The sequence below is a fragment of the Sciurus carolinensis genome, chromosome 1 (assembly GCF_902686445.1).
Source record: "Sciurus carolinensis chromosome 1, mSciCar1.2, whole genome shotgun sequence".
Taxonomy (NCBI): domain Eukaryota; kingdom Metazoa; phylum Chordata; class Mammalia; order Rodentia; family Sciuridae; genus Sciurus; species Sciurus carolinensis.
The window spans coordinates 135,803,899-135,830,675 of record NC_062213.1 but is presented as its reverse complement, the minus strand read 5'-3'; the positions used below and the strand labels follow the sequence as shown (position 1 = coordinate 135,830,675).

The 26,777-nt window shown below is 32.9% G+C and overlaps 1 protein-coding gene across 2 annotated transcripts in view; it reads right to left on the bottom strand.

Moving 5' to 3' along the window:
• Positions 1-312: 312 nt before the first annotated feature.
• The window catches only part of Selenof (selenoprotein F), a 43,727-nt gene continuing 17,262 nt past the window's right edge, over positions 313-26,777 (bottom strand). Inside the window, exons 3-5 of one of the 2 annotated variants that reach the window (XM_053743296.1) lie at positions 15,065-15,128; positions 7,022-7,071; positions 313-2,764 (exon numbers count right to left, since the gene is read on the bottom strand). In XM_053743296.1, coding sequence (XP_053599271.1) covers positions 2,633-2,764; positions 7,022-7,071; positions 15,065-15,128 — 246 coding nt within the window. In that variant the 3' untranslated portion in view covers positions 313-2,632. The remainder of the gene's footprint in view (positions 2,765-7,021; positions 7,072-15,064; positions 15,129-26,777) is intronic. The other variant, XM_053743297.1, reaches the window with a different exon arrangement.

The following is a 26,777-nucleotide window of genomic DNA, read 5'->3' as shown; positions in this document are numbered from 1 at the left end:
AAAATACAGTATTTCAGATCTGTTTTAGATAAAGTCTAGTGTTAGAGACTCTAGGCAATTATCCTTAGTTTTATTCCTTTGGTGTTTCTGAATAACTGTTTCATGCCGATTCCTGGGCTGAGCCAGTCCAAAGATAAAATGTTTACTTTTCATTAACAAAGATTTATTCTGAACTTTTGATCACAATTGCAGACCCTCTTTCCCCCAGAAAGAATATTCTGCCACCATGAGATACAATGAAAACTATTTTAATTTTTGAACAAAATACTTATGTAGTTGTGCTCATATATACAATCTGTACTGCTTCCCAGATATTTGTAAACATGTTTTAAACCCTAGCGATTGACAGTTTTAACTTTGAATATTCTTTTTAATTTTTTTTTTTTTGTGGTGCTAGGCATCAAACTCAGGGCCTTGTACATGCTAGGCAAGTGCTCTACCACTGAGCTGTACTCTAGCCCTTGACTCAAATTTTGCAGTATTTGCTTTCAAAGGTATTTTCTGTACTTTAATTTTAAAATAGCTTTAATGTCTCAAATCCTCTTAAAACAGGATGCGTCAGTTTTTGCTTATAGCTCCTTATAAGAGTCTTTGCTAAATTTAGAAATTTAGAGATAAATTAACTGTTTGGAATTAGAAGTAACATAATTCTGGCAGGGGGAGTGAAGTCATAAATATCAAATGACTACCACATATCCACGTTTCTGAATTTGAATAAGCTTAATCAAATGTCAGAATATGGCTATAAAATGGTACTTTTTGGATTAGTATTTATACCCCTTTTCTTGGTAATCAGTGGTTTTGTTTCTTTAAAAAACTGTTCTTTGATTGCAATGGGCAAAAAACACTTGGAATTGGCCGATTAGTTTTGAATCTCCAAATTTGAATCTCTAAATTAAAATAGCAGGGCTTGATAGAAAAACACCCTTTTTTTATTCATCAATTTGAGAACCTGAAGCTCTAAGATACAGCAGGGTACTTCAGCTTCTTTGATCTCTCATAATAACTTGAATATAATAGACTTTTTAGGCCTTTCTTTAGTCATCCCACCCCCAATGCCAGATACTCATTTAACTGGCTCTTCCTGTCCAGAAACCAGGCCAAATTAATTTTCTATGCCAATCCCAGAAGTTTTGAAGTTTCACCCTTCAATACTACTATTCTTCTGTGTGTGGTGACAACTTTTTTTTTTCCTCTTTTTATCACTGTCCACAATAGGCTTAATCTCCCCCTTATTTGGAAGTAGCAACAACCATTAAGGACTAGTGGCAAATTAACCAGGGCTTAGAACTATCAAAATGACAGCCCTCTCCATTGCTATTCATGACCAAAAAGTGAACCATCCATTTGTCAGGATTTCTTATATTCTTTTGATTAGTCAAATTACAGAGATTTATATTCATTCTCTTGCTAGCTTTAAAAGTAGATATAATTTACAATATTACATGAATGGGGAAAAAAACTGACCAAATTAAGCTATATGCATGTATGAACATACATCACAATGAATTCCACTTTTATGTAAAATTATAATGTGACAATGGAAAAAATATGTAAATAAATGGAAGGAATGTCAAGAGTAGAGGAGAGGGAAAAGGGAAGTACTGGGAATACATTAAGGAAAATTATGCACATATATGAATATGTCATAATGAACCTTACAACTTTGTATAATAATATTGCAATAGGAACATAAAAAAAGTTATATAATGCAAACTGGTGGGAAAGATTAGTAATCAACCTCTATTGTCAAGAAAAAGAAATTATGATAAAGTTTTAAACAATATAGTCATTCTCACATTACAGCTTAGAAAAGCATATATGAAAAATAAGAATGCACTGAGAAGCTTAATCATTTTTAAACATGAGAGGACAAACCAGAATAATTCCAAATTCTGACAGATTTTTAAAGTTTTTATTTATATTTTGGTCTTATAAGTGGTCATTTTTAAATGGAACTTTTCAGTAAGAATGTAAAACAAAAAAATTTGCTAAATATCGGATCTACACAAATCCTCAGAAAGGTTTTCTGTGTAGTCTTCATTAACACAAATCTTTGTAATGTTTCACTCTCACTGCAGATCTCGAATCTGTTTTACAATAATTAGGTTACCAAGTTTTTAAGCAGTACATTCGTTACAAGCTATAAATAACATATGTATTAAAAAGAAAATAGGGTAATACAAAAATATGAGAGGCTCTGAGGATCAGGTGGTTGAGGCTTGGCATAACTTATTTTCTTTGTAGTTTTCTGTCATTACTTTCAAAGTAGCGCACAGCACATGAGGCATAGCAATCATCTCTTATTAACCTCCCTCATTTAAAAATGGGTTGTACATAAAACCGGACCAATTATCACAAACTATCATTTGCATAATTAACCAGAAGACTATTACAAAGCATTTTGTCAGTGGTGTCAACAAATGCAGGACATAAATTTATTAAAAAAAAAATGGTTTTGTGACGCTTGCCAATTCCTTAGCTATCCTGAGCTGTGCTGCCACTTCAACTCCTAATTAGATGTTTAATGCCTCACCGAAAGAGACTGATCAATGGAAGCAAGCAAAACTAGGTGCTGTAATATTTCATTTGATAAGGTAACAAAAAGGATAGGACAAAACTTAAGCAACATTTATATACGTTCCAACTTTTCACTCAGGAATTCTTCTACACTGTCTGTGTTCCATTTGAGGATGCTTAGTTCTTCAGCAATGTTCCCATTGTCGTCCAAAAGCTTTAGTACAGGGTCTGAACCACGAACATACTACAAAACAGAGGGACATCACCATTATTTTCTCCTCACAAACAGCATCTAAGCCTCAACCAACATCAGAACAGCTTAATTAAAATAGTAATTAAAAAAGCTTTTAGAAATAATATCATAATCAATAGATCTTAAAGAAGTCTTTAAAAATAATTAAATATAATTTCATAAAAAATGAGAATTTAAAAAATTTACATTTTAATTCTCAAGAGAAAAGGTACCTTTATTTTATTTTTATGCCATGCTGAGGATCAAACCCAGTGCCTCACACGGGCTAGGCAAAGGCTCTGCCTCTGAGCTATAGCCCCTCCCAGTCCTTTTTAGTTAGAGACAGGATCTTGTAAAGATGTCAAGCCTGGGCCTTGAACTTGTGATCCTTCTACTCATCTTTCTTTTTTTTTGGGTGCTGGGGATTGAACCCAGGGCCTTATGCTTACAAGGCAAGCATTCTACCAACTAAGCTATCTCCCCAGCCCCCCCCCTTCTACTCATCTTAATGAGTTACTGAGATTTCAGGCATGTACCATCATGCCCAGTAAGACAGATTTATTATTAAATTTAACAAATGTTTCTTACATACAGAACTCTCAAACTCAAATGAGCTAAAATCTAATGGTGGAGGCAAGGAAATTCAAAATAATTAATGAGACACAATGATTTTATATGAGACGTTTTTGGGCTTGTGATTTTTAGCTCAGTGGTAGAATGTTTGCAGAGTAAGTTTGAGGCCCTGGATTCTATTGCCAGGCCCCCATTGGGCAACCAATGCTTTAAATTAGACTGTGGATAAAACAGAAGACACAGAATTCCACACTGGGTCATAAATTTTCCTCAGTTTAAGAAATCTATAATGATTTTGCAGTGATCAGTTTAGAATCAGGCTGGATTCTTCAAATGTCAGATCCATTAGTTAGGTCCAATAATGAAGAGAGTTCTGAGACATTTTTACTCTGGACAAGGCAAGGCTGTAACAATAAACATGAACCCATTTGTAACTAAAAATGTAGCAGTTGATGAGTAATGGAGCTCTTAGGACTTTTTTCAGCAACTGCTGCTGCTGCTGATTCTGTTTTTTTTTTTAAAGATACTCTGGTGCTGTGAACTTAGAGAGAAGCTCTGACATGATTATTAGCACTAGGTAGATTCCCAACCCATCTGTAGAGTTTAGAAATATGGGCTCTCATTTTTACACTGTTGGTGGCACTGTAAATTATTATAAACATTATGGAAATCATTATGGAGGTTCCTCAAAAGATTAGGCATGGGATCACCATATGACCCAGCTATACCACACCTTGGTATTTACCCTAAAGAATTTAAGTCATCATACTACAGTGATACATGCATACCCATGTTTATAGCAGCACAATTTACAAGAGCCAAACTATGGAACCAGTCTCGGTGTACATTGACCAATGAATGGATAAAGAAAATGTGGTATATATACACAATGGGATTTTATTGAGTTATAACAAAACGTGAAATTATGTTATTTGCAGGAAAATGGATGGAACTTGAGACCATTATGTGAAGTGAAATAAGTCAAAATCTGAGGGTCATGTGTTTTCTCTCATATGTGGAAGCTACAGAGGAGAAAGATAAAGGGAGTGGAGAATCTCATGAAAATTCAAGGGAGATCAATAGAGGAAAGGGATCAGGAGGTAGGAGAGGGCAAGGGAGGGGGGAAATGCTGGGGATTGATACTGGCCAAATTATATTGTTATATTGTGTGCATGTATGAATATGTAATAACAAATCCCATCATTATGTACAGAAACAATGTATCAATAAAAATGTGGGAAGAGGAAATATGGGTTCTTTGAACTAATGAATCAATAATAACAATACTATATAATTTCTGTTTAAAAATTTTGATTATTCAAGTATATTTTAATCCAAAAAGAAATAAAAAGTTAGATAGAATATAACTACAAAAATCCTCAACAAAATATCAGCAAATCAAATCCAACAATATGAAAAAGGAATTATACACTATGATCAATTGGGATTCATTCCAGGTATGCAAGGCTGCTGTAACATTTGAAAATTAATTAATGTAATCCATTACTATTAAAAGGTTAAATAAGAATCATCATGTAATATTAACAGATGCAGAAAAAAAGCACATGAAAAGAAAATCCATCAACATCTATTCATGATAAAAACTCTCAGCATACTATGAATAGAGGGGAATTCATCAACTCGATAAAAATAATTATAAAAAGCAACTGTGGCTCACAGTATAGCTCAATGACCTGGGTCAATTGGCACCAATTGCCCCCCACCCCTCGGCAAAATAACTCTACAACTAAAATCAAAATGGTGAAAACCTAGATGTTTTCCCCCTTTATTTAGAACAAGTCAAGGATGTCTCCTTTCAAGATTCCTATTCAATGTTACACTTGAAGTCCTAACTAATGCAATAAATCAAAAGGAAATAAACAAGGTATGAGGTGTTCAGATTGAGAAGGAAAAAATAAAACTGTTTTTGTTCATAGATAACATGACTATCTGTAGAGTATCCCAAAGAATCAACAAAAATAATAATGAAACTAGGGATTACAGCAAGGTTCAAAATACAAGGTTACAAAATTCAACTGACTTCCTATGAACCAGTAATGAATAGGTGGAGTTTGATATTAACAATATAATATCATTTAATTAGCACCTCCTATAGTTTGTATCTTTTAAATATCCTCCAAGGCTCATGTGTTAAATCCTGAGTCCCCAGCTTGGCACTAGTGAGAAGTGGTAACATCTTTTAAGAGATGGAGTCTGGAGGAAGTTTTTCCATTCACTGGGGTATAAGCTTGAGGAATATTGTGGAACTCCAATCTCTTTCTCCTTCTCTTTTGTTCCTAGTCATGAGGTAAACAGTTTTGCTCTGCCATGTGCTCCTGCCATGATGTGTTGTCACAAACCCAAAGCAACAGGGCCAATTTAGTCATAGACTGAAATCTCCAAAATTGTGAGGTGAAATTAAACTATCTCTTCATAAACTGATTTATGTCAGGTATATTACAGTAATAGAAAGCTGACTAGCACAGTACCAAAAGAAGAAAAATCCTCAGGTATAAATCTAACAAATATGTATATGAACTACATAAGAAAAATGATAAAACTGATAAAAATAATCAAAGATCTAAAAATATATTTTTTATTAGAGCATTAGTTATACATTATGATACATGCATAGAATTTTGACATCATGATACATGTATGGAATTTGATTTCAATTCGTTCCCCTACTTTCCTTCCTCTTCTCCCTCCCCCTATTCTCTTTCCTTTACTCCCCTAATCTTCCTTTTTTTTTTTTTTTTCTTTTTTTTCTGGTACTAAGGATTAAACTTAGGGGTGTTCAACCATTGATCCACATCCCCAGCCCTTTTTTATATTTTATTTAGAGACAGGGTCTTGCTGAGTTGCCTCTCTAAGTTGTTGAAGTTGGCTATGAACCCGTGATCCTCCTGCCTCAGCTTCCCAAGCCTCTGGGATCATAGGCGTGTGTCACCATGCCTGGCAATAATCTTCTTTGCTCATTTATTTATTTATTTATTCATTCTTTATGCTTTCTACATATACATAAAGGTGAAGTTACCTGTGGGTATGTATGCATTTTATGTAATTTTGTTGATTCATTCCAAATTTCCTCCCCTTTCTCGTCTTTCCTCCCTGTCTCCTACTCCACTGATCTGCCCTACATATTTATGATATCCAACCTCCATCCCTGTCCCTTCAGCCTAAAGAAAGATATTTCACGTTCATGCTTAAGCACTCTCCCTCTATGTTTCCTGAGCTGCTTTCATCCACCACACTCTTCTGCCAAGATGTTCTATCTCATTTTGGTTCAAGGAATGGAGTTGGCCATCTTTGGACGAAAACCTTGGAAACTGTGAGCATCAAATAAACTTTTCTTCCTCTAAAATTTTCTTGTCAAGTCTTTGAGTCATGGTGGTGAAAACACTGACTAAAACAAACCCTAAAAGAAAACTATGAAATTTACTTAACACTAATATATCAATATTGGTTCAATAACTGTAACAAGTATACCACATAATGCAAAGTTTTAACAGGGGAAACTGAGGGTAAGTGTGGGGGTCACAGAGTACATGGAAACACTTGACTTTCTGCTCACTTTTTCTGTAAAAAATAAAGCTTACTAGTTTAAAAATTATTTATCCAAGTATTGATTTTAATATAAAAAGAAATAAATTTGAATACTGGGGATAAAAAGAGACTGCATTAAAATCACCTTACCTTGATTTGTAGTCCTCTGAATAGTTTGGGTTTATCACTTCTGACGAAAGCTAAAAAAAAAAAAAGATTTAAATTCTTCATGTCCAAATCCAAACTGGCTATATATATCAATATAAAGGGTGGAAATAGTATACAATGAAGAATATAGGTTGCTAAATTTGTGGCTTTGACAAGATTGAATCGGCAGGTCTGGAAACTGATGTCCAATTCCAGTTCACTGGTATTAAAAAATATTTCAACTCTCATACTCTCACTGGTAGAATGAATTGTGTACTGGCTATATATGGAGGCACTGCTTTGGCTGTCTTAAACTTCAAGCTAAGGTCTAAAACTCCAGCTGTAAAAAGCAACATAAATGGATTCAAAATGATGACCTCATCTGTTAAGTTCCCAATCCTGGAGAAACTAGTATCAACTTATCATGTAAGATTTAATTTATGCAATAAATTATGAACCTGAGGGAAAAAAGAGTAGAAACTTAACAAATGAAACATTATGTTCTATATTAAAGAAACTAAAGAAATTTAAATAATGAATAAAGGGAGAGACACATCTTATCCTAAAGGAAGACTAATATTTTAAGACATTTTTAAGTGTTTCAAATTAATTAAAATCCCAAATTCCAATGGAAGTTTTAGGAAGTGACAAAAGTCTTACGTATATACACTACATTATTATTACATTATAGTGCAGCTTGGCTATAAGAGTAAATGTATGAGCCAGGTGTGGTGGTCCATGCCTGTAATCCCAACTACTAGGTCAAGGCAGGAGTTGAAGTTTGTGGTCAGCCTAGGATACTTAGTGAGACCCTGTCTCAAAAGAAAAAAAAAAAAATAAAAGGGCTGGGAATGTAGCTCAGTGGTAGAATGCTTTCCTACTACATATGAGTTCAATCCCCATACTGCAAACAAATAAACACAAACAACAAAAAAATATATGAGAACAGTCAGGTTATTTTAAAAAAGTAAAATATGAAGGGAGAATGTGCTTAGTTGTTATACCAAAATACTTTAAACAAACAGATTAGGGAATTTAGAGAGAGATAAATATCTTAAGAATTTTAAAATATGGTACAGCTATCAAATCAGAGTGGGGGAAGGAGATATGTATGGACTGGTATGTGTGAATTATTCAATCCTTTTGAGAAAACAGCCAAACTATTTGGGAAAAAACAGTAAAAATAGGTACCCACATCGTATCTTATATTTAAATACATTCTAGATGGATTAAAAATTTAAATTAAAACTGAATATTTATTAAATGCCTGACAGCAGAGATAAAGCGATAAAGTTATATAAAACATGCACCTTCTGCCCTTACGAGATTTATAGACTGATGAAAAGAATGGAATAAATGAATAAATAAATGAATAAATATTCACCTTTACTATTAGTGGAAAAAAAAAAAAGACCAAAGAACAGGTAAGGTACCTACATTTGGAATGACAAAAGATTCTAGGATATGAGAGGTTAAAGAGGGAGCAGGGAGAGATTTTGGTGGAGGTGAGTTTGGGAGGAAATACAAACATCTTCCTAAAGGGTACTTAGCAAAATGAATCAAAAATGAAAAGCATATATCCTTTAAAACTGCAAGTCTATTCCTAGAACTTTCTTCAAGCAGATGAAACAACTGATATAATATGTAAGGTCCTTATAACAAACTCTGGAAATCTGGAAATAATCTAAATGTATGAAACAATACTGGTCAAATAAATTAACACTCACCAATCAATAAATGCACAACCACTGAACCATATTTAGTGACATAGAAGCAAGCTCCTATGATATATAAAAAGCAGGTTACAAAGCTGAGCCTGGTGGTGTTTGCTTGTTAACCACAGGTATTCAGGAGGTTGAGGCAAGAGGGTTCCAAGTTTGAGGCCAGTTTGGGTAATTAAGTGAGAACCCGTTTAAAAATAAAAGGATGTAATTAAACAGTAAAGTGCTTGCCTACCATGTGTGATGCCCTGGGTTTGATCCCTAGTACTGTAAAGAAAGAAATGAAAGTTTCTTATGGTTGTTAAAAAAAAAAAAAAAAAAAAAAAAAAAAAAAAGGTAAATATTTATCCATAAATAGTTTCATTTCAAAATAAAAAAGCCCAGAAGAACGAAACAAAATAATGTTGTTATTATTTTAAAAGGTTTCACTTGGCGGTACAGATTTGGGGAAATTTTAAAGGAATGTTTCCCTCTCTTTTGGTTGTCACTAATTTATTTTTTATCAACTTTTCAATAACAATAATTTCTAATTATTCAAATTAAAAAGTTTACAATATTTTTTTCTAAAATAAATACTTGTTTCATTTAGATGCCTGCTTTTTTTTTCCCCCTCCTAGGACTGGGGACTGAATCTAGGAGCACTTTACCACTGAGTTACATTCCCATCCCTTTTTATTTTGAGACAGGATGTTGTTAAATTGCTAAGGTTCTAAGTTGCTGAGGCTGATCTTGAACATGTGACCTTCCTGTCTCAGCCTTCCATATTTCTGGGATTCCAGGAGTGTACCACTGTGCCTGACTAGATAACTGGTTCTTAATACCAGTTCTTCATCATTTAAATCTCTTCTTAAGATTTTAAGGTAACACAAACTTTTGAGAAATTAATTTTTCAAACTTAGAATAAGATAGCAATAGTACAGATGTGTTATTATGAATGTATTTACATATTGGCATTTAGGACAACAAAACAAAGAGTAGTAAATGGTATTTGGTATTTTTTTTTAAGGTTTTGAGGACTTGTTGGTAGACAGATATCCCATGTAATTTTCCCTACAAAATCTAGTTCAAAACAAAACTATTACTCTGGCTGATTAGCATATCTTTTCTATTAACTTTATCCTATAGAATTTGTTCAAATACAAGTATTTCTGAATGAAAATGATCTTATGATATTCTATTGCATTTTAGACTGACTGGCAACTGCTACATGCATGCCTGTGTAAAACATAACGTAACAACACTTTTAACTTGTGTCAAAACACCTTTCCTACAAATATAAGAAACCTCTCTGGGGAATAAAAAAAAGATTTAAGAGAGGTCCTTTTTCCAAAAAACAGCTTAGCACATTTAATAATTTTTTATTTGTTCAATAGACTTTTAATAAGCTGGAGTAAGTGAACAAATGTAAAAGGAATACCGAGTCAAATGACCATCTTCATCAGTTCCTTTCTTTTTTCTCTGCTAAACATAGATCCATAGCATACTAATTTTGAATGAGGGGAATATAGGTTAAGTACCTGTAGCAGGCAAATCACATCCTACAGGTAGTAAATGAATTTTTTTAATATTTCAGAACTTAGGACTGGGGTTGTGGCTCAGTGGCAGAGCACTTGCCTGGCATGTGTGAGGCCTTGGGTTCAATCCCCAACATGGCATATAAATAAATAAATAAAATAAAGGTCCACTGACAACTAAAAAAAAAAATAAAAAAAAATTTCAGGACTTATATACATATGGCATTGGACAGACTATGAGAATATAAATAATTCTTTCATCTCAAGACACCTACAGGATATGGGAATGAGGAAGAAAACTATGATTTATTTAAACAGATATGCAAGAAATAAAAAGGATAAAAGGTGGTCATAAAAACAACAGCTATAGATGGGGGATATCCAGCTCAGAGGTAGAGAATATGTTTTAGAAATGTTTAAAGCTGTGGGTTCAATCCTGGGCAGGACTATAGGCATGCTAGGCAAGGATTCTATCACTCAGTCCAAATGCTGGTAATTTAATGAGAGTTAATAAGCAAACTGAGTTTAGAGAAAGGAGGCTTTACCATGTAGGAGTGCTAAAAAAATGGGCAACAAAAATGGAACTAGAGAACTGAAAATGTAAAAATTCACATGAATATAAGATGATGTCCTTTCTTCAACACAATCTAAAGGATCCAAAAGAATTTCACCTCTTAGTACTTCAAACAATTTATTCCTAAAAACTGACATTTCATAATAGTCAAAATACCTGCCAAATGCTTTGCTGGAGAAAGTAAACTGAAAACAAATGGTAAAAATATATGGTACGAAAGGCAACAGTATTTTTGGATCTTCATCTAGTTAGGGAAAAAAAAACCAAAAAACAAAACAGCTCCCTTAGATCCAATACTTATGAATTCATTTAAATTTTGAATGTAGCAATGTATTTATTTTCTCAGGTAAATACACAGCATGGCACAGTTTGAAAGAGGAAAAATTCTGATGATGCTTTACAAATAATATGTAACAGGATGACAGTGAATTTTTAACATTTTAGAAAAAGACTGGTATTTGAATATGTAAAATTGTTACTTGTTGTAATGTTCCAGTTTAATGATCACACATTATAGTCAAATTTCATGTGCTCTAAAGCTACATGAGTTGTTAGATATGCAAATGGTAAATGAAGTCCAGGAAAACAAATATGAGGCTGTGGCACTCTTTCAAGAAAACTAATATATTTAAAAAAATAATCATCACCATTTACCACCTGAGTTCAGTGGATCCTGCTTTTCAAATCTATTTTTAAATGATTTCTTTTCCAAAAGAAATGTAGGGAAAGTGAAAAGCAAATCTATTAGAAATTTTAATACAAATTTAAACACAATAAAGTCAAGTATTTACTGTGTATTTTCCTGGTTTTGAAGGTAAAAGTAACAAAACAGACAATGTGGTTTGTCTTTAACTATGTGTTCACCAACTCATATATGAACTTGGAACAAAGCCATCTTGTAATAATGATTCCACAATTCAAATATAATTCTAGTAGGTTCAAGGTTTGAGATAAAAATATATTTCCTTTATGTCTTAGGTAATATATATTGTTTACTTACTGATTCCTGATTGTGAGAAAATTCAGTCAATATTTTTTTTAAATTTATTTTTACTTTTTTAGTTTTATTTCTGCAGTACTGGTGATCAAACCCAGAGCCTCATGCATGTTAGGATGGCACTCTTATCACTGAGCTGCACCCTCAGCCCACTTATTCAAGATATCATATAAAGTTTCATTCACAGTCTGAGATTTTGCTTATATAATTACTTTTATATCATTTTTAGTCTGTAGCAGTATTATCCAATAGAACTTACATTAATGAAAATATTCTATGTCTGATTTGTTTCATATGGTGATTACTAAGCTTCTGAAATGTGGCTACTGTGAGGAAATTAATTCTATATTTAATTTAAATGGAACAGTCATGTTGATTAGTGGCTACCTAAATGAACAGAAGAAGTTTAAAGTGCTATTTATATCTTTGCATTCATATTCTGATCTATTTGATCATTATAAAATATTTTTGTCGATTTTCCTATATACCATTATGGCAGACTTTAAGTACCCAAATGAGTTCAATGAAAACTAAAAAAAGAAACAAAACAAAAACACACTACAAAGATGGTGTCATACTATGTAGGCCACATAATAACAAACTTGAAAAATGATATAATATTGATGATTCATTTATTATTCCATCATCCTTATTATATCTTCGGTCATTTTTAGCACAGTTGTAAATAACAGATGTTTAATGATCTCACAATTCTTAAACATATGAATCAACAGACTAACAGTAACTGCAAAATAGAATGTTATATTAAAAAAGTAAGTATAATTTCTCCTTATTTTTAAGGATTTCTAAGAAAAAAATTCATGAAATAATCGTAATCCTTGCAAATAAAAGAACAGTCCAAAAAAAGAAATTCAAAGAAAACCGAACTCACTGAACTCCACTAGTATATCAGGGTTAAAATATACAAACTTGCAAACTGACCTCATGAAGATAATTTATTTTCTAGTTTATTTTCTGTTGTTTTAAAAATAGCTTAATAACATCAATTTGGAGATTTTACAATTAATACTATCTCTATATAGAAAATGTTCTTAGGTCAATTTAATTGTCAATTATAAAGGCTATTTTGTAAATAATACACAGAAGTGATTAAAAAATGAATTATGTTTAAGCTTTTTCCTTATAATTCTTAGCATATCATTTATGCTGTTCCCTAAAAGCCAAGTTCTGATATACACATTGCTTGGGAAGTCAAGGAACTCTTCTCAAGATTCAGAGGTTCTTCAGAGCTAACTTCAAAGAGTATTGAAAAAAACCCTCCAAACCTACAAAGAGTGTTCAAGAGGAAATGCAGGATAACAGAAAGTGTGTATCTTGAGGTTAAAGAAAAATGTTTGAACTATGCTATTTTCAAAATCACATACAAGTGAAAATACAAATGAAAAAAGAGATAATACACTTGGTTAGATCTAATGATATTATATTGATTTTAAGATTTAATTTGATTATAAGAGCTTATGGCAGGTATAATTAAGACTTGTGAACCATCATATAAAATAGATGGATAGATGTTTTCCTATTGACTAGATGAGTACTTGTGAATTAGAATAAATTCTAAATAAAAATGCCATACCATTCCCAGAAAAAAGAATACAATATCAGCATAACTAACTACAACTGAATTTTCACCTGAGCTCATTGAAAGTTACTGGGTATCCCCTTCCACCTCCAAAAAATCTAAACGGAGAAAATTTAGTATTGTATGTGAACCTCCTAGAGTGCAAAATTATGAGTCATTTGAGTCAATCCCAAAAAGACAATTTACAAGCACTTAAAAATATCCAGAGAAAGGCAATCTAAATATTTAAGAGAATTTGGGGAGGTTTCTGAGATAAAAACAAAGGCAAGACTAACTAGAAAATCTGACTTCTTAGTTACAGAATAACAAAATCAGAAAAAGGAATGCTTGAAGTCTATAAATTCATCAAGAGTAAATACACAATGTTAAGACAGACTTTTTGTTAGATTCCGATTTGTCAAAAGTGGGGACTTCCCTTGAATTAGAAAAATTCAGTGAATCAATGCAATAATTCAATAAATAATTGAATTTCTCTTGGAATAGTGTTTGGCAGATTCTGGGTGTATTAATATTAGAAAAAAATTCTGGAATTTAAGGATTTTCTAGTTTGGTTGAGGCAAAAGACTGGTATGCTGAATATAGCACAGTATTATGTGAGAACATAAAGAGTGAAAATTTCTGTTAAAAATCAGGTTGAAAATTTAGAATAAGCAGAATTTTGCTGGGAAACGTATTATGTGCTACATCAGAATATGTGATTATTCTAACAAAGAATGTATTTAATTAGATGTATATCTGTTTGGGGCCTCATAAAAAATGTCCCCCCAAAATACTACATTACATTTCTGTGCCAAAATAAGCAATATTTTGTTATAAACCATTCCAAGGCAGCAATCAAAGGCACATGCTAACATAGGCAATTTTGTAAAACACTGAATCTAAAAAATTCTTTTGTCATTAAGTAAATAAAGCAAAAAAAAATCATGGGGAAATCGACAAAAATCAAAATAGAATTAGGCACATAATTAGAACAGAAAGAATTTCATTATCTTCAGTTAAGTTCAGTTTCATAAAACTGATTTTCAAATGACATATAAGGATAGAATAAGAAAGTCTTAGTTCAAGACATTCTGGAGATAAAAAGCTCCATTACTGTTTGATATTAACCAAAAGAACATATTTTCATAACTACCCTTTAATATATTTACCATTAAACTCTCTATAAACACATTATGCATTATGGCTTTCTCTTATTATAAATTCCAAATTCTTAATTCTCTTGGTGATTTGTCAAGTTGTGCCAGTCTACTCTCACTTCATGAAATTGTTCCTTAGTTCTATGTAAATCAATTCACATTTAAAATACACTAGAATGGTATGTTATTCAAAGTAAATACATTTATATCCAGTAAAGGAAAGGCTGTCATAAGATTTGTACTTGTTAAAAGAAATGCAGTGTCCTTTTAAAACTATAACCACTTTACACGTTGTTTTATATCTAAATTTTATATGCTGTGCTCATTCACAGGAAAATAACTTGGTATTCACCAATTATGATAAAACTCCACCTCCATAAAAACAAATATGAAGAAACTTCATACATTATTGACAAAGTATAATCCTGAAAATTCTTATTCGTGGGATTATTTAATGAAACTTTTTCCGAAATATTGATTTTAAATGATTAGTTTACTACCTACCTTGGACTTGAGGGAACCGCCCCAATTTTCATCCACAGACTTCCAGAATAGCGCCTGCATATAGCTACAAAAGAAAAACATTTTAAAAATTGGTATAAATTTTAAAATATGGTCTGGGGGTATAGCTCAGCAATACATTGTGCTTGCCCAACATGCAAGAGGCCTTGAGTTTCACCTCCACTACTAAATAAAACAAAACAAAACAAAAAAAAAAAGAAAAAGAAAAAAGAATACGAATGTTTACAACAAGAACATTATAGTTCAGCAGATAGATCAAAACAGTGTCAGAGCACAGTAAGACAATATAGTTTCAGTCTAACAAAAGAGGAAATGGAGGCCCAGATACAATAGAAGTACTCCCTTATCTGTATCTGTGGTTTCTGTTACTCATGGCTAACTGTAGACTGAAATATTAAATGGAAAATTTTAGAAATAATTTGTAAGATTTTTTACTTTTTATTTTTGGGTGGTATTAAGGATTGAATCCAGTGTCACTCTACCACTCAGTTAGCTCCCCAGTCCTTTTTATTTTTATTTTTTGAGACAAGGTTTCACTAAGTGACTGTTTCCCAGCTTGGTCTCAAACTTGCAAACCTCTTGCCTCAGCTTCTCAAACAGTTAGTTGGTTTATAGGTGTGTGCCAATGCAATCAGCTAATTCTTAGGTTTTAAATTATGCAATGTTCTGAACAGTGTGATGAAATCTCACTCCATCGTGCCTGGGACATGAAATCATTCTTTGTTCCATGCTAGTTTATCCAGGCTATATATGGTACGTGCCCATTAGACACTTAGCACCTGTCAAAAGATAGACTTCTTGTGCTATCACTGTGCTTGTGTTCAAGCAACCCTTATTTGACTTAATAATGGTCCCAAAGAGTAATGATGGTGGCAATTCACATGCCTGCACATTGCTACACCTGTCCTATTGGCAGCCTTGGAATATATCCCCCATATGTTAAATGGAGGGGAATTTAAACCTTACCTGGAGTATTCTTATATGTATCCAAAAAGTGAAGGACATTAGGAGATGACAATGAGTTTTAATAAGTAAGATGCCCTGGGAAGATTTTTATGAAATCCTTATGATTTCCTAAAGATTTTTTCAGCTGATAAATATAACACAGGTATATATCCACCTAAGTGAGAGAAATATTTAATGAGAAATTTTTCAGGTTGCTTTTAATATTATGTGATCAATGACTTAAAATTTAAAAAGTCTAACACTTTTTCAAAAGAAGGATCAACAGAGAAAGTACTGTGTAAAGATATTACAGGAAAATCAGTACAATCTCTTTATAAAGGACTTATGCAAATATTTTCCTTTACAGAAACTCAGTTGAAATGAATTCAATAATACATTGTTTTTTCTAGTTACAGAACCTGTACATTTTCTTTATAGTATAAGTTTATAATAAAGAACTCAAATGCAAATATTTTATTGTGAGAATTCAGAACAAATGGATTCAAAGGTAAATATCACTTTTTTTTTGTAGCTGTAAAGTCTGCCCATTTTTAAAAAATTTTGTTCTAATTAGTTATACATGATAGTAGAATGCATTTTGATACATCACACATAGAGTATAACTTCTCATTCTTCTGGTTGTATATGATGTAGAATCATACCGGTCGGCTGTGTAATCATATATGCAAACAGGGTAAAGTCTGATTCGTTCTACTATCCCCATACCCCACCTCCCTTCCCTTCACTACCCTCTGCCTAATCCAAAGTACCTGTATTTTTCCCTAGGACCCCCTCTCCCCAGCCATATATTGTGAATTATTCACAATATCAGAGAAAACATCTGACCTTTGGTTTTTTGGAACTGGCTTACTTTGCTCTGCATGATATTCTCTAGCTCCATCCATTTACCAGCAAATGCCTTTCATTCTTCTTTAAAGCTGAGTAAGATTTCATTGTGTATATATACATTTTCTTTATACATTCATCTATTGAAGGGTACCTAGGCTGGTTCCATATTTTAGCTGTTGTGAGTTGAGTTACTATAAACATAGATGTGGCTGAGTCACTATAGTATGCTGATTTTAAGAATGCTTGCACCAAGGTGAAGTCTCAACAGCAAGGTATGAGGCTACCTTTCTTCCACATCCTCACCAACATTTATTGTTGCTTGTGTTCTTGATAACTGCCATTCTGACTGGAGTGAGATGAAATCTTAAGAGTAGTTTTGATTTGCATTTCTCTAATTACTAGAGATGTTGAACATTTTTTTCTTATATTTGTTGATCAATTGTATTTCTTCTTCTCTGAAGTGTCTGTTTAATTCCTTAGCCCATTTGTTGATTGGGTTTTTTCTTTTTTGGTGTTAGTGTTTTGAGCTTTTTAAATATCTTATAGATTAATACTCTACCTGTGGTGCATGTGGTAAAGATTTTCTCCCATTCTGTAGGCTCTCTCTTTAGGTTATTATTTCTTTTGCTGAGAAGAAGTTTTTTAGTTTGAATCCATTTTATTTACTGATTCTTGACTTTACTTCTTTGGATTTAGGAGTCTTGTTCAGGAAGTCAGATCCTAAGCTCCCATGGTGAAGATTTGGGTCTACTTTTTCTTTTCTTTCTCTTTTTAAAATATTTTTTTAGATGTTGATAGACATTTATTTTATTCATTTATTTATATGTGGTGCTGAGAATTGAACCCAGTACCTCATACATGCTAGGCAAGAGCTCTACCACTGAGCCACGACCCCAGTCCTGGGGTCTACTTTTTCTTCTATTAGGTGCAGGGTCTCTGTTCTAATGCCTAAGTCTTTGATTCACTCTTTGAGTTTTGTGTGGGGTGATAAAGTGGTTTAATTTCATTTTGTTACATAGGGATTTCCAGTTTCCCCAGCACCATTTGTTGAATAGGCAATCCCTTCTCCAAAAAATGTTTTTGGCGCCTTTGTCTAGTATGAGAAAACTGTATTTATGTGTTGCCCATTCGTTTTTTAGGTAGGGATATACTAGGAAATGCCATGGCCCTGAGAGAAGGTTAACAATTTTATGAACATAACACATTCATTTTATTTTCTGTTAGTTCTTAGATTTGTTTTTTAGGGAGGTCCAAGAGCTAAACATAAATTATTTATTTATTTTTTTTTGCGATACTTATGATTAAACTCACACATGCAAGGCAAGAGTTCTACCTCTGAGTTACATTCCTATACCTTTTACTTTTTACTTTGAGACAAGGTCTTGCTAAGTTTCCCTGGTTGGCCTTTAACTTGTGATCTTCCTCCAGAGTAGCCAGGATTACAGATGTGAATGGCCTCTGTGCTTCGTTGGATTTTAAAGTTCTAAAATAGCATTTATTTAATTAACCAAAAAAAGAGACCACATGTGCCATATATGTTTATATAAAATAACTTGGAAAACACAGAAAAGGACAAAGAAGAAATTTAAAAATTACCTTAGTTTGACCTAACAAAAGATAATGATTTTTAACATTTTAGTGATTCTGGGTTACATCAAGAGTTCTTAAGTTTTGGGGTATCATAGGTCCTTTTGAGAATCTGATAGAATTTTGCTTTAATGTGGACTGTTCATGTACTCTCTGAAACCACTGATGTGTTTTAGATTTAGAATTCTGATGATCTCTAAGGCCGTTTGCAGCCATAAAATTTTAAGATTAAATTGACCTAACTATATGACAAATTGTTTTTGAACAAGAAATATGGGTCATATAACCAATAATCTAATAAAGAAATGCTCAATATCACTAACATTTAGGGAAATACAAATCAAAATGACAATGAGATAGCACTTCCCGCTTAAAAAAATTAAAAATCAAATTACCATATGACCTGAGATTCTGCTTCTGAATATATAATCAAAAGGAATGTGTTAGTGGAGTCCTAGGTCACGAGGTCTTACTCTGGAATTTACTAACACATCATGTCTGGCCACCGGTTCCAAAGAGCAAACAGAAAAAACAATAATGAAAAGCAGGGAAGGAACTGTAATAAATATGGTCATACTTGGAAGGAAAAGTGAGATCAAGTATCTTAGCCCTGTACTCAGGGTAATGACATGAGCTTTCAAATTATGTAGATAAGGGAGACCAGAAATATTATACATAGTCCAACGGTCTTGGTCAAACTACGGTCTGTTTAATGATTATCTCAGGATTGGTTAGGTGGTGATAACAGAGTTACTAATGACTGGAGAATAGTTTCCTTTCACCACAGATGTGACTTGGAATCTAAGGTGACTCAGAGCAAAGAAAATACATGCAAACTCAAATGAATATTTGTATGCCACGCATAGCTGCCTTATTCGAAAGTCAAAAGGTCTAAGCAAACCAACCACCTCACAGGTTAAAACATTAGAAAAATGTTGCACATACATACAATCGAAAGTTTTCCGGTTTTTTTTTTGGGTACTAGGGATTGAACCCAGGGCACTTAACCACTGAACCACATCCCCAGCCCTTTTAATTTTATTTATTTATTTTCTTATTATTTGTTCTATTTACTTATGCAAGATGGCAGAATGCATTTTGATTCACTGTACACAAATGGAGTACAACTTTTCGTTTCTCTGGTTGTACAAGATGTAGATTCACACCATTTGTGTAATCATACATGATGTCTGTCTCATTCCACCATCTTTCCTACCCCACACCTACTCCCCTCCCCTCATTTCCCTCTACACAAACCCAAGTTCCCCCATTTGTTCCTTAATCCCCAGCTCCCCCATTATGTATCGGCATCCACTTAACAGAAAAAACATTCAGCCTTTGGTTTTGGGGGTTTAGCTTATCTCACTTAGCATGATATTCTCCAATTCCATCCATTTACCTGCAAACGCCATAATTTTATTCTTCTTTATGGCTGAGTAATATTCCACTGTGTATATATACTACTTTTTCTTTATCCATTCATCTATTAAAAGGCATCTAGGTTGGTTCCACAATCTAGCTATTGTGAATTGAGCTGCTATAAACACTGATGCAGCTGAGTCACTGTAGTATTCTGATTTTAAGTCCTTTAAGTATAAACTGAGGAGTGGGACAGCTGGGTCAAATGGTGGTTCCATTTAAAGTTTTCTAAGGAATCTCCATAACTGCTTTCCAGAGTGGCTGCACCAATCTGCAGTCCCAACAGCAATGTGTAAGTGTACTTTTTCCCCCATATTCTTGCCAACACCTACTGTTGCTTGTATTCTTGATAATAGCCATTCTGATTGGAGTGAGATGAAACTTTTGGATAGTTTTGATTTGCATTTCTCGAATTACTAGAGATATTGAACATTTTTCATATATATATATATATATACATATTGTTTTTAGATGCTGATAGACCTTTATTTTTATTCTTTTATTTATATGCGGTGCTGAGGATTGAACTCATTGCCTCACACGACAGGCAAGTGCTGTTAACACTGAGCTACAACCCCAGTCCCATATATATGTTTTATTATTATTTATTTTAAAATTTTTTACAGATTACATTTTGATTCATTGTACGCAAATGGGGTACATCGCTTTGTTTCCATGCTTGTACACAATGTAGATTCATACCATTTGTGTAATCTTTCATATACATAGGGTAATGATCTCTCATTCCACCATTTTTCATACTTCTCTCCTTCTCATTTCTTTCTACATAATCCAAAGTTCCTCCATTCTTCTCTTACTCCCCACACCCTTCACCCCCATTATATATCATTCTGCACTTATCAGGGAAAACATCTGGCCTTTGTTTTTTTTTGGGGGGGGATTGGCTTATTTCACTTAGCATGATATTCTCCAATTCCATCCAGTTATTTTCAAATGCCATATTATTATTATTCTTTATGAATGAATAATATTCCATTGTGTATATATACCACAGTTTCTTTATCCATTCATCTGTTCAAGGGCATCTAGGTTAGTTCCATAATCTGGCTATTGTGAATTGAGCAGCTATGAACACTGAGGTGGCTGCACCACTGTAGTATGCTGATTTAAGTCCTTAGGCAACAACAGGTGTTGGCAAGGATGTGGGGAAAAAGGTACACTCATACACTGCTGGTGGGGTGCAAATTAGTGCAGCCACTCTGGAAAGCAGTGTGGAGATTCCTTAGAAAACTTGGAATGGACCCACCATTTGACCCAGCTATCCCACTCCTTGACTTTTTATTTTTTTAATGTATGAGCTCAATGCAATGAACTTTCCTCTTAGTACTGCTTTCAGAGTGTCCCAGAGATTTTGATATGTTGTGTCACTGTTCTCATTTACCTCTAAGAATTTTTTTTTATTTCTTCCCTGATGTCTTCTGTTATCACTGCAGCATTCAATAGCATATTATTTAGTCTCCAGGTGTATGAGTAGTTTTTTGTTATTTTATCGTTGATTTCTAATTCATGTATTTGTTGATCAATTGTATATCTTCTGTGAAGGGTTTGCTCAGTTCCTTAGTTCATTTATTGATTGAGTTGTCTTTTTGGTGTTAAGTTTTTTTGAGTTCTTTAAATATCCTGGGGATTAATGCTTTATCTGAAGTGCATGTGGTAAAGATTTTCTCCTGCTCTGTAGGCTTTCTCTTCACATTATTGTTTCCTTTGCTGAGAAAAAGCTTTTTAGTTTGAATTCATCCCATTTATTGATTCTTGTTTTTATTTCTTGCGCTTTGGGAGTCTTAAGGAATTCTACCTAGCTGACATAATGAAGACTTAGGCCTATTTTTTCTTCTATTTGGTGCAGGGTCTCGGTCTAATTCCTAGGTCTTTGATCCATTTTGAGTTTAGTTTTGTGCAGGGTGAGAGACAGGGGTTTAATTTCATTTTGCGGCATATGGATTTCCAGTTTTCCCAGCACCATTTGTTGATGAGGCTCTTTTCTGCACTGTATGTTTTTGACACCTTTGTCTAGTATGAGGTAACTGTATTTATGTGGTTCTGTCTCCATGTCTTCTATTCTGTACCATGTTTTTCAGTTTTAAAAAGAAATTCTGATACATGTTACAACACAGATGAACCTTAAAGGCAAAAGGTTGCTCAAGATGAACCTCAAAGATATTTTAATAAGTCAGTCAAATGATCCAATACTACATGATTTCACTTCAAGGAGGCAACCAGAGTAGTAAAATTCAGATACAGAAAGTAAAATGGTGGCTATCAAGCCAGGGAAGAAAAGAACGGGTATTTATAATTTAATGGATATGCAGAGTGTCTGAGAAAGATGGTACTACTGGCTGTACATCAAAGTGAATATACTTAATGCCTGAACTGTACACTTAAGAATGGCTAAAATGATGAACTTCATGTATGTATATTTTACCACAATTGTAAAAATACAAGGCCATATAAAATTTAGCTATTAGATTTTATTTTTGACTTGTGATGTCCTAGAAATTCTTGGTGGAGATTCCACTGTGTTATGTAAAGGCATTTTCCTACACCATTATTTATCGATATTCTTCATGTCATGACACATGTGGACAATGGAAATTATGTATGGGGCAAAAGAAGGAAGCTTCTTCTAACTCGGGATGATAACTTTGGGAGGCTGTTTACTTAGGTCCCACTTGGTCGTCTCAAGGGTTAAAGGACTCTATACTAGTAAAATAGCCCGTACGCAGAAAGTCTTTTCTGTACCATAAAATACCCATTGATGAATTAAAAATAGTAGAAACATATCCTTCAAATTTAGATATGACTTGATCCAGGAAAACATGTTCATTTCTTATACTGAGCTATGAATTTTCTCAATAAACTTCCACAGATTCTGCTCACCTCACAACACCCAACAAAATATTCAATTAACTTGATGGTGAGTGGAAAACTGTCTTATGGTAATTTCCTCCAGATCCAGACACAAATCTGCACAATATATGTGCACTGGATGTGGAAAATTACTCATCTAACAAAATTAAAAGTCTTTTATTTTGTCACGTAACTTTAAAAATATTTTGAGGTACACAAAAGAAAATATGACTACAAGCTGTATACTGCTATTAAAGTCATTTTAAAAGCATTAATTTGTGATGCTAGTTGACATTTTGCTTATGAATTTATAGTGCTCATAGGAAATCTGTTTTTCATGGCAAATACAAAAATTTTAAATTACCTAGATTGTAGTAAACTTCAAATGCCTTATAAAGTAATCATAAGCATCTTTGGCATTAGAACCCCAAATTCATAACAATGAAATATATGCTACTTATAAATGAATTCTCCATGGCATAATGTATAAAAGAACGGATAACAGGCTAAAACCTGTAATTCCTTGACATTAACTGAGTTTCAATCTTAGTATTTTTACTTTTTGAAAAAGTGACTGGCAAACAAAAATAACTTTCTAAAATTGAGGGGAAAATATAAACAGAAGAAAAAAAGCACTTTATCTAACTTCTTATATCAAATTGATTTTTTTATATTCATTAAGGAAGAATTATCTAATCTAATCTAGGTAGTAGTAAGTCATTATTTAATTAGGATTTTATTACACTAGGCCAAATGATTTAAAGGGAAATATATGGAAATCTTTAGAAATACAGAAGAGTGCTTCATAAAACTTTTCCTTTGGAGTCTTTATGCACTTCCATGTTACTTATGATTGCCAGATATTCCTAAACTTCTTATAGGGTCCGCTGGGTGGAAAGTATGATTATCTAACTACTTTGGTTATACCACCAATATACCTTTTTCAAAGCAGGATTTTTGAATCTGCCAATTTTCTTCTATTTAAATGCCTCATTCAAGATAAATTACGGTTTTCTGGTTTGCTGATTTTTACCTCAGTTTAAATAAATTTTAAGGATTATAAGGCTGTCTTTATGTATCTCAATTTTAGAGTATATGTTTCATATTTCTACCAAGATTTTGGGACAAGGTGTTCCTTTTCTTGTAGAAAGATTTCTGCAAAAACAAATTACTACTGTAATACAATTTCATCACCCATTCCCACCTGACTAATCTCATGCTATAATATTTTAGTAATGGTTTAAAAGTTTACTTAGGATTTCACACATAGTAAAAGGTTAGAATCTTTATTTTGTGATGATAACTGTGCTGTGATTAAATTCAACTAGTTCCTACAAACTGGTTCAGATTTATAGCGAACGAAAAAAAAATGCTATTTTCTTATCATATAGCTAAATTCTAAAATAAGCTAACTTATAACACTCAACAAAGACAAAATATGTGAATTATATAAACTTAACTGAATTTTTTTAAAAGCTGCATTTGGGGGGCTGGGGATATAGCTCAGTTGGTAGAGTGCTTGCCTTGCAAGCACAAGGCCCTGGGTTCAATCCCCAGCACCGGGAAAAAAAAAAAAAAAAAAAAAAAAAAAGCTGCATTTGGTAACTTTTGCTGCCATATCATGCCACTACCTACATAGCAAATCTATAAACCTGGTCTAAGTCACCTTCTGCTACTTTTCACCCTAAGCACTTAAGATATTTTTCCTGGTGGTGATAACTATGGCACTAAAGAAACATGACAATAAGAAAACTTGAATAAACAAATTATTTATGTTAAAATCATATTAAATATTAAAATTTCACACAACATGGCATGGAAAAAATAACTCAAGTTACAACATTAAACATATGTGGTCCCATTTGGCTTTGCCCTTATAAAGCAGCATGTACCCCATGGGTATCATTCTCTGAGTTCTCATTTACGTTTGAACGAATGGGATATTAACTACACTTTAGAGTTGTGATAAGGTGTGGATTGTTTACATGCTCAATAAGTAACAATAGCTTACTATAGGGCTTTCTTTCACACTATTGGCAAAATTCAAGTTGTGTACTTGAAACCCATTTTCAGATCAGTTAATAGAGTGTTCTGTGAAGGGACTATTTAAGACTGTATATTCATGTTCTCCTGGAATCAGAATGGCCACTCCAAAATTTCTCAAGCTTTAAAATTCAAATTACTGAGCCATGGAACCCATCCCAGATCAACTAAATTAGGGTATTTGAAAGTAAGATTTAGGAATCAGGATTTTAATCACTACTACTACTACTACTAGTGCTATAACTACCACCACCAACTCCCCAAATGATTGTTAATATACAGCCAGGGGTGAGAAATGCTGCCTTGTTTTAAACTAGGGCAAAACATGCAAAATGATGAAATACGAGGCTTTTGTTCAACATACTAACCAAACTGATCCTAAAAGGTAAACCAAGTAATTACTGACTAAAGCAAGGTAAATGTTGCCGTGTTTATCTTTTATTAAGTATGGCTTGTAGCCAATTCATTCTTACATTAGAAATACTTTGCTTAAACAAAAACAAAAACAAAAACAAAAAAACAACTGAGGACTGGGGTTGTGGCTCAGTGGTAGGCCACTCTCCTAGCATGTGTGAGGCCCTGGGTTTGATTCTCAGCACCACATAAAAATAAAATAAAGGTATTATGTCCACCACCAACTAAAAAAAAAAAAAAAAAAAAAAAAAAAAAAAAAAAAAAAAAAAAATATATATATATATATATATATATATAAACCAAGTGAATTTATATATGTTGTATGTTATTTTTTAAATTGACATTTTAAAATTGTACATATTTGTGAGGTATCACATAATATTTAAATACACGTATTAATAGTCAAATAAGGGTAAGCACATCTATTTCTGTATACTTATGATTTCTTTCTGGTGAAAATAAACCCTCTATTTGATTAAAAGCAAAACTTTAGTATTAAAGACATTCATTCAACAGTTAACAATGAAATATTTTAAAAAATCTAATTAAATGTGGTTTTTATTTGCTAATTTTATTTACATTTAAATAACAAAAAATCCCAATTCAATATAACTATTAATGTAATTATGCATCTTAAGTACTAATATGAATAAAGTGCTATTAGGTGAATAAAAGCAAAAATTTTAACTACTGAAAAAATTCTGGATCTGGGGAGTAACTATAATTTTTATAGATCTACTGAAGGACTGCCCTTAAATAAAATGACAAGATTTAAAACAAAGAATGGCTACATATGAAAAAAGCTGAGCATTATATCACTTTGATGTCCCCATTTAAAAAATTATGATATACTCAAATACATACAAATATTACTTATATCCAGTGTTATTTCTTAAAATCAACTTTACTCTTTCCATATAATGGAAAAACATATCACATGGAAAGTATTTTTAGCAAAATTTGGTCAACTAATACTCACCTAAAATATTTTCACCTAAACCATGTCTAGGGATCTGTTGTCTCAAACTTTAATATATTGTTAATTCCCATATTTTCTTTTCTTTTTAAACTGGGATTTGAACCCAGGGGTGCTCTGCCACTGAACTATATCCTCTGTTCTTTTGATTCTGAGAAAGTCAGGCTAAGTTGCTTAGGGCCTCACTAAGTTGCTGGGGCAGGCCTTGAACTTGTGATCTTCCTGCCTCAGACTCCCCGGTAGCTGGGATTACAGGTGTGCCCCACTGCGATTAGATCATTCCCATATTTTCTGATATTTTAAAAATGTCTGATGCTATAAATAAGCTATAATTACACATAATGAGGGCACCAAAATTTTAGTGATCTAGTAGTAAACTTGTTAAGATCTCACAGTTTAAGTCACAGTGCAGATTTTTTATCATGTATAGGGCAACCATATGTGTTGACACTTCCATATCCATGCTGACTCAAGCCATTATTGTTTAGAAATCAAGGATACAGACTGAGGATTAGGGTAAAAAATTTGGTTAAATGTTTTGCAAGCTGGCAGATATACTTCTCTACTACTACACCCTTGAGTTAAACTACTCAT